General features: G+C 47.5%; 1 protein-coding gene across 1 annotated transcript in view; it reads left to right on the top strand.

Moving 5' to 3' along the window:
• LOC8038163 (angiopoietin-related protein 7-like) overlaps positions 1 to 20,399 on the top strand; it is a 61,613-nt gene that overhangs the window by 26,274 nt on the left and 14,940 nt on the right. Inside the window, exons 2-4 of the mRNA XM_040221172.2 lie at positions 2,412 to 2,545; positions 8,651 to 8,753; positions 10,347 to 10,520. Of these exons, the coding sequence (XP_040077106.2) occupies positions 2,412 to 2,545; positions 8,651 to 8,753; positions 10,347 to 10,520 (411 nt within the window). The remainder of the gene's footprint in view (positions 1 to 2,411; positions 2,546 to 8,650; positions 8,754 to 10,346; positions 10,521 to 20,399) is intronic.

Genomic DNA, 20,399 nt, shown 5'->3' with positions numbered 1-20,399 from the left:
GACGGTGTTGGCAGTGTTCCTTTGAGGGCGCAATGATTTCAAGCTTCCACCATGCTATTTACAAACACCATCGAACTTGTTGTTTGTAAGGTAATGACGTCACAAGAGGGAACAGTAGGAGGGCGCCACCAAAACATCTCGCCGCTAATACTACTTCACGGAACTCGAAATGATGCGCTCTTGCATAGCCTCCTCCATACTGACAGGCCTGGCAGATCGTAAAGTCAGGCGGCCGCCGAAAGTGAAAAGGTGGAGCGGCAAACAAGAGTCATGTAACGGGCGCCCCGCTGCGGCGAGACGCCGAAACACACTTGTCCCGAGCGATGGAATGTCCGCTCGTGCTTCTCGCGTTCCTAGGGCTACCGCTCCGTTTCTCGTCGGGTTTAAAAACCATATTTCGGGCCCTCGCCGCTGCAAAAGCTGTGTGCTAAATACCAGGCTCCCCGAGAAAAGCTCTGTGCTACCAGATTCTGGCGCTCCAAATCTGCGACCGGGCACTCTATGGCTCGGTCATCGAACTGGCAGTTTCGTAAGTGTAGAGGGGGTTGTGGCTCTTGTATCCCAACGAAGCACGCCTTCCTCAAGCGTTTGGCCAGCGCGCGGCCGGCACACGGAACGAGTTAAAGCGAAGCACACAAAAGATGAAACATTTTTTCGTGGCGACGTGACGGTAGAGTTTACTAGAATACGGGATAGTGTTGGGACCGGAGCGGCTCGCGTGACACGTGTGGTGTAGATTTCGATAGGTGGCGACACCGGTGCATCGGCACTAGGGTCAGTATGGTGGTGGCTGTACGCGTGCACCGCGTGCGCCCGCGCATGCGCCGACCCGTGCGGACTGCAGCGTCTTTCTGCTGCCCTGTCGACTGTGGCGCCGCGGTTGTTGTCTACACGTGCAGCCTCACGAGTTCCTATTGTGGAGTCGCGCCGGTCCAAACACTACCCCGTATATCAGTACATTGTAGAGACAGCTGGCGCAGGAGCGGCTGAAGACAACTACCATGGCGGAGTTGAAAAAGCCTCGCAACCCGCGCCACGGGCGCGCAACGCGAGCGCCAGCGCCGCGAATACGGTGAGGGCGATATATCATTCTGAGTGAGTGAGGTCAGTGAGTGAGTGTACTCATGAGTTCGAGGGGCATGAGTTTGTGAATTTTATGAGTTTGGTGAGGAGCGTGAGTGTGTGAGTGCATGAATTTGGTGAGTTCATGAGCTCGGTGAATTCATCAGTTCGGTGAGTTCATGAGTTCGGTAAGGGCGTGAATTCGGTGAGTTTATGAGTTCGATGAGTTTATCAGTTCGGCGAGTTCATCAGTTCGGTGAGTTCATGAGTTCGGTGAGGGGCGTGAATTTGGTTAGTTCATGAGTTTGATGAGTTTATCAGTTCGGTGAGTTCATGAGTTTGGTGAGTTCATCCGCTCGGTGAGTTCATCAGTTCGGTGAGGTACATGAATGTGGTGAGTTCATGAGTTTATCAGTTCGGTGAGTTTATGAGTTTGGTGATTTCATCAGATCGGTGAGTTCATCAGTTCGGTGAGGTACGTAAATGCGGTGAGTTTATGAGTTTGATGAGTTTATCAGTTCGGTGAGTTCATCAGTTTGGTGAGTTCATGAGTTCGGTGAGTTCATCAGTTCGGTGAGGTCATGAGTTCGGTCAGGGGCGTGAATTCGGTGAGTTCATGAGTTTGATGAGTTTATCAGTTCGGTGAGTTCATCAGTTCGGTGAGTTCATGAGTTCGGTGAGGGGCGTGAATTCGGCGAGTTTATGAGTTCCATGAGTTTATGAGTTTATGACTCGGTGAGTGAGGACTTGAAGGTGAGCGTGGCCGTGAGGAGGGAGTGGGTTTTTATTTTTTTATTTTTTTTTATTTTGAGCTAGCAGTGAGAAGTATGTTCAACCAAAAATGCCAACTTCTGCGCGCACGTCATGTATACTTCGTTGCACCTTAAGTCAGGCAGAGCGTATCTGGCTTTTACCTTTTCTCCGAAGACAGTCTGCCCAAAATAAATATTAAAACACGAAACGTGAAGTCTGAGCGCGGCCGACGGTACGAAGCAAGGGACAAATCCAGCAGAGCCGAAAGCACAACGTTCGCCGTTTTTCTGCGCGTGCTCATCCGCCCATTTATTCTTTCAAGCACAGAAAGTTGACCGTTCTTTTACGGTCTATTTCGATGCGCTCGTTTGTTCAGTAGGTGAAATTGTTGTAAGTAAAAAAACTAGCATTTTTGTTTAGATTTATAACTACAGAAAAGTACTATTGCGCCATTTATCCGGCATCTCTGACCGTTTGTGATGTCAGCGATTGCTGGAGCGTAAATGCTGACCGGACCACCGGCGGCTTCTTGCAGTACCTTTTTATTTTGGAACCTCGATAAGGAATGTATGCTTTTCGCACCCCTATTTTTGCAGCTGGAAACCGAACAATAAGCTGTTCCCAGATACAAAGGAAGAACAACAGCAAGAGCGGTGTATATACAATTCATCCTCTCAACAATCCAGTAGATGTTATGTGTGACATGACGTCCGACGGCGGCGGTTGGACAGTAAGTGTCTTCACATTCACAGTTAGTACAAAGTGCATTTCAGAAATAACTGCCTTCTTTATTTTGGTGAAGGGGCAAAACTGTTTAAAGTGGCCGTGCGATAATTTTAAAGGGTGTCAGGAGCCGATTGCGTTAACTCGCCGCAACTCCGGGCATATGGAGAGGAGGATCGCGCTGCAGAACCCAGGGATCCTGGATTTAATCTCTACAACTGCCTGTTCTCTCCGGCTGAGCATCATACTTGCGTGAGGTCGTGTATTACCATTCCATGGTTTATGCTAAAGTCCCCGGGACAGCAGTCATACTAAACTGCAAAGTTTCTTACCTTCAGCGTGTAACAAAGTCGCTATACTTTAGCAGACTAACCAAACGCTGTCGAAGCGTTCAACAACTAATTTCTTATGTTTTGCAACGATCTCAATGTTGCAAGGATATGCATCGTGTTACTTTCATTTCATTGAAGTTAACCAAAGCAAAAGAAAACACGCTGCATTCTCCTGGAATGCCGCGACTCCGCAGTACAGTCACTGCAGCAAATGAGCAAGTTCTGCAATTATCTGCTGAGTTTCAAACGAAGTTTTATAAATCTTGTCTGAATATGAGTATATCTGTCAGAGACCCTTTTTTTTCGAGTCAGCAATGTGGCGCCACCTACCCGACTTCAGCAAAACATCCTTTTCTCCCTGCTTCTGTGACGAACGAATAAAAACGCGTGTTTCCACTTCTGCTCGTCCGAAATTGGCTACTGACCACGAACATCAGCGATGCCGACTGCATGGTGGCATGGTTCGGGAACGCAGACGGAAACTCTCCTTCCCTTTTCCGCACGTCACTGCACACGCGACACGGAGGACGGTGTAAGATTTCAAAAGCATCAAAAAACGACAATTTATATTTATTTTAATTTGAAAAGCGAATTTTATAAAAATATTCCCCTGTTCCGCCGCTAGAAGTGAAATAACTCCCACAAGTATTGGGTCATAGTCGCATATTCGCGAACCCCACAGGTCATGAATTACCCGATTGCTGTCCTTTTAAGGAAGGCATAGTTTGTTTAATTCTTACTTTATAAAAAAATGCTTATGTCTTTTAAAATTTTTAAACTTTATGAAATCAAGCAACCTAAATACAACCGTAAAGGGACACTGACACCCTCCAAAAACTGCGTTAATTTTCCGCCAGGCGATTTAAAATAGTGTCAGGAGACTATCCAATCTGTTGCAACAGAGTCGCGTCCATTTTTATTAAAGCAAAAAAAATGCTCACTATGACTTGGCCTTTTTGAAGCTTGTAAAAAGAGGAATTTTCTCCAGTTGCCTGGCTGCTTTTGAGAAGATCTCCTGCCCTACCAAGACGAGTTTTACTTTCCAGTCACAAATAGTTAATTGCACGATGTTGGTTTCCCACCCCGTCCGTGTTCTTTGTGGTGTTGCAGTGGGTTCAGTTAAAAAGCTGAAAGAGCTTGGCAGAGGAGAGCAGGATCAGAGGGTGAGGCGAGAGTTCAGACATGTTTTCATGCCATATGTGCACAGGGTTTCCCACAACCTGAAAAAGGTGGCAAAAAGGTTTACCGTTCCGGTGGTTCTTTCAGCGCCAAACAAAATTTTTCTGCTATGTAGAAGAATAAACAAAAAAAGACTAGAGTCAGGGGAGGCGGAAGATGCGTTCATCAAACGCCATGCTACTAAGTTTCGCGAGTGCGCCGTGGGGGTCACCTATGAAAATCCCCTTTGATGTGGTAGAGTTTACGTGGGCCAGACGGGAAACTCCATTAACGATGGAATTTCGATAGCACTCAGCTGCCACCAGGCAATCCCCGTCTGGCCATTTGGCTGTACCCAGCGATAGATGTGATTGCCAACAGGAGTTCCATAGAACTAAGGTTGCGGGAAGATTCAAAACGCAACCAGAGCGTGAAATACACGAGGCCTTCATGATACGGGCCAATGGTTCGAATGTTTGTATCAGCGGTCCCTCTGTCGCCCTCTCTAATTAGGAGCAGGCATTTATCAGTCAAGCTTCAGACACCCGCCAGGACCATCTGGTCTCGGGTCTTTTTCTGTTTTTTAATCTAAATGTATTCTCCGTGCGCATGCGTGGTTTCAATCTTTTTATATGTGCTTTATTAAAATTCACTTGCTAGTCACGCACTGTACAATGTAACTCCCTTTGTCTTCGTTTTTTTTGTTGTTGTTTTGTGAGGGGGCGCATTTTTTATTATCTAAAATAAACATGTTTTTTAACCAGAAAAATATAATGATTCCGTGATGGAACCGATTTATATCGGAGGCGAATATTGACAATCTCAATATCTCAAAATTACATTCGGAGGAGCATAAATAATTCGAAAGCAAGTAGAGCGCACTCCCTTATTCTAAAACGAATAAAAAAAAGCCAATGCGCAGAGTTTAATGATATCTAGGCACAATTAAATTACGCCCAATCGTGAAGCTTGAGTCGCTTCGAAAGGCGGCGCCCATTCTCCGGCGCTTTGTCTCTCGGGAACGTATGCATACAGGGTGTCACAAAAAAAAATTTACACGGTATTTTTTTACCGCAAAAATAAACTAGGCATCGCCGAACGCTCATTCTCCGCCCAAAGGTAAAGATATAGGTCACAATCAGGTGCCAAAGTTTCAGCCCGATCCGATAACATAATCAAAAGTTATGTTATTTTCTGAAAATTTGAATAGGAAAATGGCGGCCGACGGAGTTTTCAAACACATGGGGCTCTATGGCACCAGAAACCGAAAACGGGCAAAAATGGGCTCCATTTTCCCATTGCAATTTTCAGAAAATCCCTTATAATTTTTGATTAAGTTGTGGGATCGGGCTGAAACCTTGGCACCTGGTTGTGACCTCTAGCTCTACACTCTTAGAAAAAAGGGTACGGATAGTCCTCCCTTACGGGAGGAACGGTCTTGTAACCTATGTTCCTTTAGAAAGGGAGAAACCTTCGTCCCTGAAGCAGGGGAGCAAAGTTCCACCGTCGCTTGCATCTCAATATGGCGGCCCCGAATCGAGAAAATCGAGCCCAATAAGGCTTAACGAGGACGCTACGTCTCTTGTACGGGACGAGAGCAGCAGCAAATAAAAGCGTAACACCAGCTTTCCGCAAACTGTGTTTATTTCCGAAGCCAGACTCCCCCCACAGGTACACACACCTGCGTTTCGAAAGCAATTACTCAGTCTTCTCGTCGACAGCACTGCGATGTTAAACGGAGACAACCGATACATAGTTACTTCGCGCACTTTGCGTCTTACCTTTGGTGTTCCTCGAGTCACAATTCCTTCGTCAACCGCACATCACGGAGAAGGGCAAACTCACTCCGCGAAACCAGAAGTCGCTCTCGAAAGAACGAACTCGAAGCCGCTGGCCGCTGTTTATCGCGTAGCGTGATAGAAGGTTAAATCGCTAGCCACCAGATGGCGGGGTCAAGCAGAGTAATTGCAAGTAGCTAGGCTAGGTGGCGCTAGGTACCGCCCAATTCATGTTCTACAAAAAATAATTTGCTTCTCTCAGGCCACTACTGTGCTTGAGGACCCTCTACTATACACACATGACACCCATACACTTATTACAAGCATCAGGTGAACATACATTAAGCACATGCACTGCACACACAAATATCAATTCAACGGAACACCACACTAACCCGAACACTACACCCGTGCTCTGCGTTTCCGTCTTTTATACTGGTCGTTTTGAACGTGCGGAACTTTTCGGTGACTCCCTAAGCAATAAAAAATATTCCCAGCATGTTGATTTTTTCCCTGCAATATGTCATACCTCTGAGAGTATTTTGAATGGCTCAGGGGTTGAATCTCTTATTAAAAAGTAAACGCTCAATCGTGCCGTAATTATTTGAAAGCCAATAAATCAAGCCGCTCCAATGCGGTTCGAAGTCATGAGTTTGTTTCCCCACACGGCAAGTCGTGGCTTGTATTTCTATTTGTTTTTCTATTTGTGCTGTTCGCGCGAAGCTGCAATTGCCGTTTGAATTAATCTCTGTAGAGTGGATATTCAGTCAGCTGGAAGTGATGCTTCACGGACTGAGAAATTGCTTTTCGATCAACTTGAATGCAGTCAAAGCCGCGACTTGCGGCAGGTGTTAAGTGTACGGAACTACGCCGTGGCGAGCCCGAAAACTTCTAGCGCTCATCCCAGCGCGCCACGGAGGGCAGTTTCTGCAGCAACCGTAGTATAATTAAACAGCAAAATAAAGGGTAGCTTTTTTTTCGATTTTACCTACTATTGTTTTTAATGCCGAAATTCCATACTGTAAATATACGCACTTTACGTCACGCTTTCGTACTGTTCAGTCCTTGCCCCTGAGCGCAATCGCTGTCGGGGACGAGACAATTCCGACAGTCACATTGGCCACTGTACGGTAGGAGCTTCTACTGTTCAGACCAGCGTTCCAACATGACTATCCGCACGTTGATCGATTGCACGTAATTTCTCAAGTGGTATTAAACTTTTTAATGTAAAGCGGAATGTCAACCTGCGACACCCCGCCCCCTCCGATCACAACCCGACCAGCGGCATTAATGCCCAACAGTTTACGATCTCATCTTCTTGTTACACCACTGATACGCGAACACATGGTCACATCGGCGATAATTCCAGTCTTCTGTTCACAACCCAACACTGTCATCACGATGTTGCAGCTATGTTGCTGACACGCACAAACACAAAACCACGTTGAACGCCGGTTGCACTCGGCATCGGAAAACAGAACCGAACTCAGGGGGGAAGGCACCAAGGCAGCCGGCAGCAAAGCCTGCCTGTCTTGGACGCAGTTCCTGCAGTTTCCATAACGTCGAAAACGTCGACACAGTTCCGCGTGCTTTCGCTACTGTAGTCTGTAGTGCTGCAACCTGCAGTGGCTGTAGTTCCGTCGTTCCGTGCCGCGCGAGTCACGCAATCCGGAGACGGCCATCCCCCAGTGTACGTGGCGCTGCTGGCACTGCTCCGAACTTCGCTGTTTCTAGCGGCTTCGTTTGCTCGTTTGATAAAATTAGTGATAAAAACGTCAATGCAACCGAAATGTTCTGGGCGTTTAAACTAGAAGATGGAATTACAGGCGGCCTTCGCTGCCGCTGAAGCTCAATCAACTCAACAGCTATTTATTAAGCAACGCGCGCGACCTGCTCGAAAAACGAAACCGAAAGACGATGAGTCGGGAGGGCGAAAGCTTTCTCCCGTCTGCCTGGAGAAGGAGAAAAACATTTCGTTCCTCCCCTTTTCTCGTGTCCGCTTGGGGGCGCGTCGGTAGAAGGGAGGAAGGCGCGCCGTTGCTACTTTTTTCCTCCATTTTTTCTTAGAGTGTACCTTTGGGCGGAGAATGAGCGTTCGGCGATGCCTAGTTTATTTTTGCGGTAAAAAAAAAACGTGTAAATTTTCTTTTGTGACACCCTGTACGTCCAGATAGGTTCCGACCGCCCTTGCAATACTCCGGTTCACTACAAATCGAACCGCAACGGCCGTTACGAACTGATCGAACCAACCAAGCACCGTGCCAAAAGCGCCTCGTCATTGCTTTCGTTGTGCTTGTCAGCGTGCCAACACCGGCTAAACCATTCACGCACAGAAAAGCATAGCGGCCGGATGCATTCACTAGCAGTTTTGGGGAACCATTTTTGCCTAAAACTGCTAGTGAATGCATGGGCCCTCCGGCAAAAACTGTGCATACGGGAGCCTTCTGTTGTCGCATATGCGCATTCGTACCAGAGGGCCCATTGGACCGTATCGGATGTGCGAAAACAATTCCGTAAACTCTCTACTCTGCGTAATTGCTCTCGTCGGTAATAGCGAACGCGAGAATGCGACGAGCATCGTGCCGCTGCACTTTTACCGCTGCTTGACCGGCCGCATCGGACAGTAGCGTTGACTGCGCTGGTACTTAGCGTGAAACGCAATAGAGACGGCTTTAACATGCCTGCGTGTTTCACCGAACCGCGTAACCAAACCGGGTAACCAAACAGCGGAACCAAACCAAAAATGTGGTTCTTTGAGGCGTATATTTTAAAATTACATTCTGAGCAGCATAAAGAGTCCGGAAGTGAGCCTCACTTCGCTCTCACTGTTCAATCGACTTGCAGGTGATTCAGAGTCGAACCAAAGACGACCCCAGTGACGCATTCGAAAATTCCTATCAAGATTATGAGAAAGGATTTGGATCACCCAAAAAGTCATTCTGGATTGGCAAGTACAAAAATACCAAGCCTCGTATATTTGCATCTTGGAAAGGGCAGCCCGCATCTGGTACAAAACAAAAAAAAATTGCTTAAAAGGCCTGTCCAAACAGGACACTTCAGAAATCGTGAGGCGACACAACTACGTCAAAAATCGTGGAAGTTGAAGCGTCCGGCAGTCCGGCAGTCCGATGTCTGTTTGAACACCACTGAGCAAACATCGCAATTTTCCTTTTCGCTTTCTCCGCTTCTCGGTGACCTTGGTGCTCGGAGGACTGGACATCACACACCACCTGCCAATGCTGTCCGTTTGTTCTGCCGAGTCCTCGAATCCTTGGTTGTGTTCCAAAATTTACTCGATCTTACTCCAGGGTAAACATTTTGTACCTTTGCGCTCAAAAACCTACCCGCTTCCAGCGTCACTCTATCTGTGGTATCACGTGGCACGACCCGCCTGAGAGTAGCTCGGATCTATTTGGGTAAGATTTCAAACACGGCCCTTGCCTTTCCCGCTTTCGTAACTTTAAGAGCGGCGGAGGCCTTGAGCGATTGACCGCCAGTCAACAGAGCTTGTGAGCGGCTGTCCGGACCCACGTGATGAACATACTTAAGGCCCCCGTGGATGAGACGGGCGATATTTAACGGAGAAAACTTTTTCCCCGGCAAAAAAGATTGGACGGAAGTGGAGCGCCGCACGATTTTGTAAGTATCCTGTTTGGACGGCCCTTCAGTCTCCCGTCAAACCCCTGTGAACGTTAAAGGCTCGTTCACACACTTGCAATCCAGTAAGACCGAGAGAGACAAGACCGGTTCTTAGGCCTTTTGCGGCGGCGGAGGACGGCATGCGCATGCTGCGGGGCAGGTCCTCTGCCGTCCCAAGAGGTGTAAAAACCGGTCTTGTCTCTCTCCGTCCTACTCGGTTGCAAATGCCTGAACGGCGCTTAGCACGCGTCACGTGGTAAACTTTACCGCTGAATTTGGAGAGGAACATGTGACGTCCGTCACATCATATCCGTTAGTGACGTTGCATCTATCTTTCAAATCACACCTTATAAAAAAAACAGATTCTTTCATTAAAGTAAAAGCAGCAGCAGTGGCAATATTTAGTTTTGGTCCGGGCGTGAAATAAAAATAAAAAGATACTTTCAGCTGACAGAGCCTAGACGTGCTTACATAATTTACCGTTGGTCATGATGCTATGTATTCAATAAAAACAATTGCTGCCACATTTAATTTTATTTGGCCGACATCAATTATACAACGACGCACCCTCTGACATGGGAGCATGTTATTGTATAGTATTGTGAAATAAAAAGTGTAAGTCGCTAACCTTCTCGGAAATCCTTTCGAACTCACTAAATTTAGCTTGGTTTGAACTGCTTCTAGACAAGGCTAGGTTAGTGAACCCAGCGAGTCATTGCCAACAATTGTATGCTTTTAGGGCATTTTATTCAAAACGTGAGGCTTCCTTCCAGCTTCCGTTGGGAGCAAGCTTAGGCCACCGTCCTAACATAGTATTTTGAAAGAAGCGTTCATTAGTCAGTTTAACCTTACGACATGGTGTTTCTTGTTTTATTACTAAACGCAACGCCTTCTATTATAGGGAACAGACATATTCACGCACTTACGGGTTTTCCAAATAACCAACAAGCTCTCAGGGTCGAACTGACGAGAAACAAAGGAGAGAATCCGATAGTTCTGCACTACCGTAACTTTCACGTCGGTGACAAACAGAATGAGTACAAGCTCACAATCGGCGAGTACGATGGTCTTCCAGGTAGGTACCGGCACTGTCCCCATGCCTCTCGCGCCATGTCATGTAAAGAAGTCGTGATGGCACCTGTAATTTCCCGCTTTGGACGCGAGGAACAAGACCGCTGCCTATTGACAACAACATTTTTAAATTTCGACTTCCTGTCGGCATTTTTTTTTAACAAAAACCATATGTCCAAATTTGCTAATTAAGAATTTCATTACTCAAATATCATTAGAAAGCTAGTGATCGCCAGCGTTATAATTATTCTGGAGAGACCCTTTAGAAGAGACAACTTCGTCATCACTCTCCTTTGTGACACGTGGTTTCGCAGGAACGATTAGAATGACCTTCTGCGAAACAACCTATATATTCTACCTTCTACGAAATTGTAAATATAATATTATTCGCCTCGAAATCACACCGTGTCGCCACCGTGCGACCAAAATCGGAAACATGCGAAAGCGGGGATACCGCCGTGCATCGTCAGCTACGGGCGCGCGTTCAGAAGCATGAATCTGGACGACGCAAGCCCGTTTCCGGCTGAGCTGAGCCCTGCTCATTAAACGCTTGGTGTTTTTGCTCTCGTTTTTTCCCACTAAACGTTGTGTGTATCGTTTCACATGCGTGGAAATTTAGCAAAGCGATTACTATTAAGTCGGATGCTTCCATAATCTTAGTGTTGTGATTCAACACCGCTGCTTCTACACATATTTGTTATCTCGCATAAACCACAGCTTTAATAAAACATTGAATGCTGATTGGAGCAGTGGTTTGGGAAAAAATTAATCCGGCTGATCGGTGCTCTTTAATAGGCTAACCGATTGATAAATCCGTTAGTTCATTTTTTCCCCTGTCATGTTGCATGAAAGATGTTAAAGCTACACATCTTTTTTTCTATCTTAATTATGCCATAATTGGCAGGTTGCATTCTCATTTTAAACTTCACGTTGTGACGCCTGCAGAAATTTGAACATGGGAAGCCTTTTAAAGTAAAGTTTTTTTTTAAGTTATTATTTAAACACAGCATCACTGTCGATGGGAATTACTAGCATGCTGAAGTGGTTTACCGCGCAAGCCTGTGTAATAAAAAAAAATACGTCAGAAATATTAAAGCGGTCATTTTTCACTTTTCCCTGACTTTCTCCAGCACAAGATTCCGATTAAATTATAACAAATTAGCATTTAAAGCATCACTCGAATAATCTGAAGGTTAATCAATGAGCTGCACAGTCCAGATGTGCGTTAGATAAGGGAGGAGGGTGATCGGAATGTCACGTGAGAGTTACTTGCCCTCATCAATTAAACAGTGCCGCTGCGGCCAATGCTGTCTTTGACGTGATGCGGGTCGTTTGCTGGGGTTGCAGAATCTACTGTTTTTGTAACGAAGGTTATTTAGCCAGAAATTTAAAATATTAGACCCTCGGCATCCGCGGCCTTCACCGAGAGAATTGATGCGGGTGAACCCACACTGCCGAAAAGAGCATCTAATAACGCGCACGCCACTGCGTTGCTCGGTTACACTCGTTTGTTCACCATGGCCCACACGCAGCACAGCCCCAACTTCTCTTCAGGCGAAATAAAGCACTAACTTCTCTTCGTGCGAAATGTTTTTATTACTGCAAAAACTGAAAGTTAAAAAAGCACGTAATGCGCGATTTCAAAGTCCACAGTACCAGTATTATGTTATCCGGGTTGGAAGTGATTGTTTTGTTGAATTTCCGCGCTGGTGAACCGATACATCTATTTTAAAAGAATCCAATATTTAACATGAATAGTGCAGTTCACCTGGAGACAGGCGTCCCTAGTGGTGATCCATGCTTCCTAACGTCTGAATAGAGCAGACGACGGATTCACAGAAGCGATTATTTAAATCTAGGTCGTACGCTGATAATACGATTCGATCTTCACTGAAGCACCGAACAATACCTCACTATTTTTCGCTAAATTGTTTTCCCACCGATACTAGGAGACAAAATAAACGCCAAAATCTACACTATCTCGCACTCAAGCGTGGAGAGCAGCGTTACTGGAGCAAGCTCAGTTTCACAGCTCTACCAGCGACGTGGGCTCAGTGGCGGTGACGAGAACCAGCAGTGCTGCAGTCGACTCTTACTTCCATATTGTCTAGCGCCCGAAGCTTCAATAGCAATACTTGAGCTAGGGCGAGTCGGCAGTTCATACTAACACTTCACAACGCAAGGAAACGGACGCACACAAAAATGAATTTCAAAAACTCAAAGCAAGAACACTCACAATGCGCCGACTCTGATTTCTGTGGTGTATTACACTTCATCTTCATCATCTTTTCTTGCTATTATACACATGGAAGTAAAAAAAAAAAAAAAGGAGGACAAGAAAAAGAAAAGGAAGCTCTCAACGCTGTGGAAATTGACGACGCGCGAGACCGGGAAGCAAGATCCAACTGCAGAGGCCACTCGCCTCTGCAGGCGAGAATAGGCAGCTGCGAAACGGAGCTTGCTCCAGTATCCCGCTTTGATGATGATGATAGCGCGACAGTAGCGGCCCCTCTAGGCCGGTTTCGAAGCCAATAGTGGTAACTCTTCGCCGTTGTTTCTCACAAGATTTGGTTGAGTATTCGGTTCAACAAGAGATATTTGTAGTAACTGGTATAGTTGAAGCCACAGCCCTATTCCGGGAGTAAATGATGACACTTTAAGTGACTTTTGAACTAGCCAAACTAAACGCATTTTCAGAATACCAAGGTTTCAGTTCGATTAGCTAATGAGAATGAAGCAAATGAAGGTTGTGCCAAAACCAACATCCAAACTCTCAAGCGTTCTTCAGCAGTACGATGTCACAAGCTGTGTTTATTTATTTACGTATTTATTTATTGCATGTACCCTCAGGGCCCTAAGTATTAAAGAAAATAGTGGTAGCAAAAAAAAATCATGATAAAGTAAAATAAAAAAGCTTTTAGTAGTACAATAAATTGGCGTGTATCTATAAAAGTTTAGCTAAGGCGTCCTTAAACAATTGGAGGTCCTCTCTCGAAGCTGTTGCTACGGGAAGGCGATTCCACTCTTTTGATGTACGGGGGGGGGGGGGGGGGGGGGGGGTTAACTGAAAAGAAGCATTAGTCCTGCACGATAGGATACCGACTTTATGAACGTGATCCATTCGAGATGAAACGTACTATGGAAGTAACTTGCTAGCCGAGCAAATAGTCTATAAGGGCACAGTACTTCGAGCGCTTTTTTTTTATTGTTTGCCGGCGTGAGTTTTTTTAGGATTCATTTCACACCATCAACTGGGAGCGAATAGTGCCACTAAATAGGCTAGGCTTCAGAGTAACGAGACTTGGTCAATGTGGGTCTTAAGGTCGTGGTTGCCAGTTATCTGAAGCTTTATCTGAAATCACAGGAAACGCTTTTCCGTCCTCCACAAATGTTTAAAGGAGCGATGCAACAATTTTTGTACTTTGCGCAAATACCGCTTAAAACGGATCCCTAACGTGAATGACTTATGAAGCACGCGTTCGTTTTTCACCCCACGCAATAGAAGTCCCAGAAAAAAAATTAGGAATAGCGAGCAGCGTTCACCCCCTCAACTCACAGCCAGAACAAGCGGCCATGTGATCTGGAGCCGATTATACGCCTCCAGTGTTGATCATAGCCACGCGCTGGGGTTGGCAAAGCGCAGGATACTCGCTGAGTTCCAGACATTGTTATGGCTCGGCTGTTGTCGTCGTTGCAGCGATTGGACACGGGTCACTACCCGAACGCTTCTCGAGCTAGCAATTATCACGAGCCCAAGTCGAGTGCCCACGCAATGCTCGGGTCCAAACTCTGAACCGCATTAAAATATCGTCAATTGGGTGTACTGCGATGCCCACGTTACGTCATCAAATTTTGCAAATGAGAGATTGAATGAAAATGATCGTTTTTTCCTTGAAATTACATCGCAACGAAGGAGTTTCTTGGCCAGTGGCGTTCCGTGTGGGTATCCTTGAATCCCAGGTGTGCCAGTAAGCTCGTGTAGAGTGAAAAACATTCCAATTGAATATCGTTGCACCGGTCCTTTAAGCAGTTCGCGACAGAGCCAAGCAATATAACATAAGCTTCCTAACACCGAATCTAATGCTGAGGAAGTAGCACTTTTGAATCATGACGACCGGCAGTTGCGTCTACTCTCCACAAGCTCCAAAATGGCGGCGCCCACAAGGTTAAGGTGTATCCACACGACGGACCGGGCCGCGGGCCGTGTGGATACACCTTAAGGTGTATCCACACGGATACACCTTAAAGACGAGGATACACCTTAAGGTGTATCTTCGTCTTCAACAGTTGGCGCCAAAAGAGCACGCCTTTGGCTTTGAATTCCAATCTAAAAAACAAAAAATGAGCTTGTTGCCAGACTTAGCACTTCAATTATACTAAAAACGCCGCGGTCCGCCGCCAAAGTCCGGGCGAGAAAAGCGCTTGGCATTTCTCACAAGCGCGGGCCGCGGACCGCCGGCGGACATCGAAAAGCGGTGACGTAAGATCACGTGATGCGCGGCCCGCGGACCAAAACAGCAATTTAAACCGTCGTGTGGATGCTAGTGGCTCTAGGAGCGAACTGGGCTGCCCCCAACGAGCATGAGGGAACTTAGAGCGGTAAACCAACGGCCAAAAATGGAACCCCCCCGGTGGCCGCCATCTTGCCTGTTTCCCACATTAGTGATCACGGGACGTTACGATGGCTGCGCCCAGAGGTGGGCCAGATCAGATTGACCAGATCACGGTCAGCAGACGGGCACTCTGGAGCTGCGTTCCAATCTTACTCGAATGGGTCCTCTGTTCCGGCGGATCAAGTCACGTGACGAGACAGATACAGCAATGCTGGACGCGGGTAGGTTTTCGAACGCAACGGGTGCAAGACCTTTACCCAAGTCAGATAGAAGCTGCGTTCGATTTACCTGCACCTCCTGCACCGCTGTAGAAAAGTGTAGGGCGGTGTACTTCCGGTCGCATCTCAATACACACACTAGAAGTAGACTGCCCTACGCTTTTGTGCACCGGTGCAGGAGGTGCAAGTAAATCGAAGGCAACTTTATCTCATCTGGGTGAAGGCCTCGTACCCGTTGCATTCGAAAACGTACCCGCTTCCAGCATTGCTGCATCTGTTTTGTCACGTGACTTGATCCGCCGGAAAAACCATGGAGTTATTATAATGTACGCTAGAGGTTCAACTGGCGCTAGTGTGCTGCTGCAAATTGAAGCAGACAGCAACCTGTCTGAAACTGACTTCCGCTAATGCTTTTCTATGGGAAAACGCGGGTGCATTTTCTCGCTGCGCTCGATTACAAGAGCAAATATCACGAATATTTCGTACGTACTAGGCACATTGAAACATTTTTCGGTCACGCAGACCAAATAATTGGTCAGTTACGGCGTTTTTATTTGAAATTCGTGGCATGAAAAACGGTGCTAAAACCGTTTCGTACATGTATTTGTGTGCACTGTCGGACACTGTTAGCGCGAACACGGCGTCGGCAGGCGTCGGCGCTTTCCGCCATGGGGGATATACGCCTCGCAAGTGGGCTCATTTTCGTCTTCTGCGCATGAGAAAGGAAGTAGCGGTGACGTCAGAACGCCGAGCCCTGATTGGCTGATCACGACCCCCTATCTCAGCGTCGTCTGCTCCTTTGCTACGTCGTCTGCTCGCAACGTCGTCTGCGTCCGTCTTACCCTTCCTGCGACTTTCGGAAGTGCATGTCTTTACCATGGCGAGCTCGACTTCGCCTTTCAGAGGGGGCAGACGAAATAACTGAGCGGTACGTTGTTTTTGTCTAACAACTAGCCGACGCGCATCAAGGAGGGAAGTCAAAGGACTCACTGGCGAGGTGTCCTGGGGCGCCGAGGTTTGTTTGCTAAGAACCGAGAGTAAGCGTGTTTGTGCCCCGCAAGTTCCCTCCCAAATACTTTTTCCCTCCTTTCGTGTGCGGCGAGACCCCTCATTCTTTAACGGCGTCGGCGGGTTGGCGCAGTTAACATCGTCTGCACTCAAAGCGATGGCTGCTTTACCTTTCCTGCGTCTGTCGGAGATTCACCGCTTTTGCCCCGGCGAGAGTCACCGTTGCCTCGGGAAACAAGGAGATAACAAGAGGAAGAAAGTGACCTCTTAATCTAAAATTGTGGTCAGCGATCAAAGTATAATACGGGAAGGGTTCACAAAGGTCGCGCGGGCATATTCCATTCAGCACGCCAGCCGGTCGTGGGCAGACGGTCGCCGAGTCGCGGAGTGCCTGCTAGGCCTAACTGCCGTACTCGCTTGGTCGTGTTCGGTGGAATCGTGGCCGTTGGAGCTTTTCCCGGATGTTTGTGGATCCTGCGTTCTTGTTCGTCGTAATCTGTTTCAAGTGAATTTTACTTTTTTTTTGCTGCTTGAAGTCGGGACGCGTGAGAAGCGCGCGAAGAAAAATAAACCTTGTGGATCGTCGCGACCGCTACGCTGTCGGCCATGTTGATTTGATCGTAAGAAGTGCGTAAGACAGCTTCGGAGCTGTCGTAGGATTTCGTCGTAACCTGGGCAAAACTTACGAAAATTTCGTTTCGTGAATACAAATTTGTTCTTAAGTTTTGTCTTACGCACATTTTTGGCGTGAGATCGTTTCGTAAATCTGGCCTCTTCACTTTCGAATGTCGCAGGAAAGGTAAGACAGACGCAGACGACGTTGCGAGCAGACGACGTTGTAGAGGAGCAGACGACGCTCAGATAGGGGGGTCGCTATCAGCCAATCAGGGCTCGGCGTTCTGACGTCACCGCTACCCCCTGCGCAAGCAGCAGACGAACTTGCCCTCCGCATACGTGTCAAACGAACGAAGGACATGTGGAAAACCAACAGAGACGGCAAAACCTACGCAGTAACACTGGATAAGTAACTCCTCGTGCATACAAGCGATAAAAATATATTGAAAGCCACGTAATATAGTCCGATTTGCAATAAATAAGTACTGCTTTATTCTTTCTGCTCGTGATAATGTGCGAAGATGCATCGTTCTGGGTTCAAATCATCAACCGCTCGCTTCAAATCTTTACAAGTAGGGAGAAGTCAGAGAACAGGTGCCCGATAAAAACTGCCTGCCATAGGAAATAATAAGAAGACACACCTTTTGTAGCCCACGTACTTTATTTTTTTACATTCGAATGGTAAGCGACCGTAAAGATGCACGACGGAGTCATATTCATAGAGTGACAGGACGGGCATATTAGCAATATATAAGCGCCACCGGAATGCTAGCGAACCTTGAACACACTCTACATTTCTTTCGATCGTTATTTGGCTCAGAAGCGTCGCTCGTTATTACATACCTACCATAGAACAGAGGTTTGGGCTTGAAATATAGCGAAGCGTAACATCGTTCAATAGTAAAGAAAAATGCTGTAATTAAACAATTACACTTTTACAGTATTAATAAAGGTACATACTATCCGGTACAACCGAAGTAATAAAAGTTATTCATGTTATTTTCCGGCGAAGAGACAAAATTCACGCGCGTTTTCAAATAGGAATGCACAGGAGCATCGCAAATGTAGACTGGTTGCTGTCTGCTTCAATTTGCCTCCCGGAAGTCGCATAGACACTAGCGCCAGTTGAACCTCTAGCGTGCATTATAATAACTCTATAACAATAATTGGGTTGTGTGTGTGTTTATACAGCCTAGAACTTGGTCTGCCTCACAGGGGCGACGAGTCTCCCAGCTGTAGATGAGAAATTTAGCCAGTGCGGTACAGCCGCTAGCCTGGGGTCTTTAACGTGCATCACGCAGTAGTGATACACGACCGCACGCCGGTACGATGCTCATGCAGATCGAAACGGGCAGGGGTGGGGCTCGATAATAGAGAGTTTTAGAATAGGGGGCCCCAACGCTTTGGGTAACCCAAAGCTTTGGGGTACCCAACGCAACGACACCTCACGCAGCGTGCTTATAGAATAGGGTTTGTGACGACGCAACGCGGCACGCTCGCCTTTTTCGCATGCAGCGCCATTGTGGACAACGAACGAACTTCTTAACAGTGAAAAATTATTAAAACGCAAAACATTTCCGTCGAAACGACACTTTATTGTGGCTTGCGGTTCAAATCATAGGGAGGGTAACACCAGTTGGAACGGCACAGCAAGGCCCATCAGCCGACCGTCTCTGAATAAGAAGATTTACTTCTCTGGTCAACAAGAGAGTGCACGCCCTCAAATACCAGGCTATCATGTGAGCCAATGGAATTATCTGAGAACTGGACGGGCCATTCCCCGGTCACAGGCACGACGCTGGTAGGTGTAGCTTGCTGTTAGCTCATCCGGTAGCTGAAGCAGCACGCCAGTTATAGAAAGTTCTATAATCGGGAGTCCCAAAGCTTTGGGGCCCCAAAGAAATAGAGGCTCAGCACTGCGCATACGTAGAACCCAAACTCCGTTTGGGGTTTTGGGTTGGCTCGCGCCCCCAACGTGAAATTCGAGAAATAACGTGGGGCCCCCAATTGCTTGGGGCCGGGTTGTATATCGGCAAACATGGCGGCGCCCTTTTCGCTCGCTTCGGTGCAAATTCGTCATGGTCGCTGCAGTATTAGCCAATTTCATTGCTAATGAATAGTGCAACCGGCTTTCGCTTTGCTTAATCTCGCTCAAGTTACAAAGAATGAGCGGTGGACTCGCCCCATTTTAAAGATCATACCTGATTCTGGCCGTTCCTAAGCCTAAACATACGTCGCAACTGTTGACATGGTGACGTATTGCTACTCCGCGGCTGAAGGCTCGTTCACACAGACCCGTTTCGGGAGGTTGTGGTAAATGCCGTCTTTAAGCATTCAGACATGATTGGTGGCGAAGGCGTGACTGTAGAACTAGACGAGAGTATGTTCGGTCGGCACAAGCACCATTGCGGGGCATTTAAGGCCTGGCCAGTGGGTTTTCGGCGGTGTGGCGCGTTGCAGTGGGTGCTGCTTTTTTGTTCCCGTGGAGACCCGTGACGCTAAAAGCCTGCAAGGGCTAATAGCCAAGTAGGTCCGCCCTGGAACAAGAATAATCACAGATAGTTGGGCTGGCTATCGCAAGCTTGCAGATGACGCTCGCTTCACGCACCTCACCGTTAACCACAAGCTGCACTTTGTCGACCCGAACACTGGTGCGCACACCAATACGAACACGTCAAAAACTCTCTTCCGCCTGGACGGCGCGAGAGCCACCATTTCACTGGTCACCTTGCGAAGTTCATGTTTTGGAGGAGAGAGAAGGCGCGCGGAAACACTGATAGATTCCAGTCGTTCGTCGCCGCAGCCGCCAAAATCTAGAGCCCCGACGCAGACAGGGCGAGGATTCTGAAGGCCATGGTGACTTCGAGGGATCCGCTGCGCTGAGCCCGTCACCCGCCTGCATGCATAAAGACGACTTATGCGCCAACCTCTCGTCAAGTGCTCGTTACGTCAGTTATAGGTTCTGGTAGCGATCTAAACGGTTTTTTTCAGGGCCCCCATATTTTGCAAACGGAGCTGTGTTTTGAATGCGGCACCCCGTGTCTCTGTAAAAAGTTCACAGGAAAGACCCAGCAAAGGTATGTGGTCCCCAACTTGGATATCGGGTGTTATGATTCAAATAAAAATCGTTCTTGCTCATTTCGCGCCTTTGATCTCAATAAATGCCGCCGTTGCAGTCCTCCCGCGGTGCTGTTGCTCGCCCATTCGCCGTCGGCGTGCGTCAGCTTCGTCGTCTTTGCTAGCGGCGCACCGGCGAAGGCGGCGTTTGATCCGAATAAATGCCGCCGTTGCAGTCGTCCCGCGGTGTTGTTGCTTGCTCGATCGCCGTCGGCGTGTCTCAGCTTCGTCGTCTTTGCTAGCGGCGCACCGGCGGAGGCGGTTGATCTGACACACCGCGTTCGGCTTTGGCTAGCAGACGGCGTTCGTAAA

The sequence above is a fragment of the Ixodes scapularis genome, unplaced genomic scaffold (assembly GCF_016920785.2).
Source record: "Ixodes scapularis isolate PalLabHiFi unplaced genomic scaffold, ASM1692078v2 PGA_scaffold13__105_contigs__length_92229423, whole genome shotgun sequence".
NCBI lineage: Eukaryota > Metazoa > Arthropoda > Arachnida > Ixodida > Ixodidae > Ixodes > Ixodes scapularis.
Note: the sequence above shows the minus strand (reverse complement) of the source record. Positions and strands in the feature narration are given on the sequence as shown.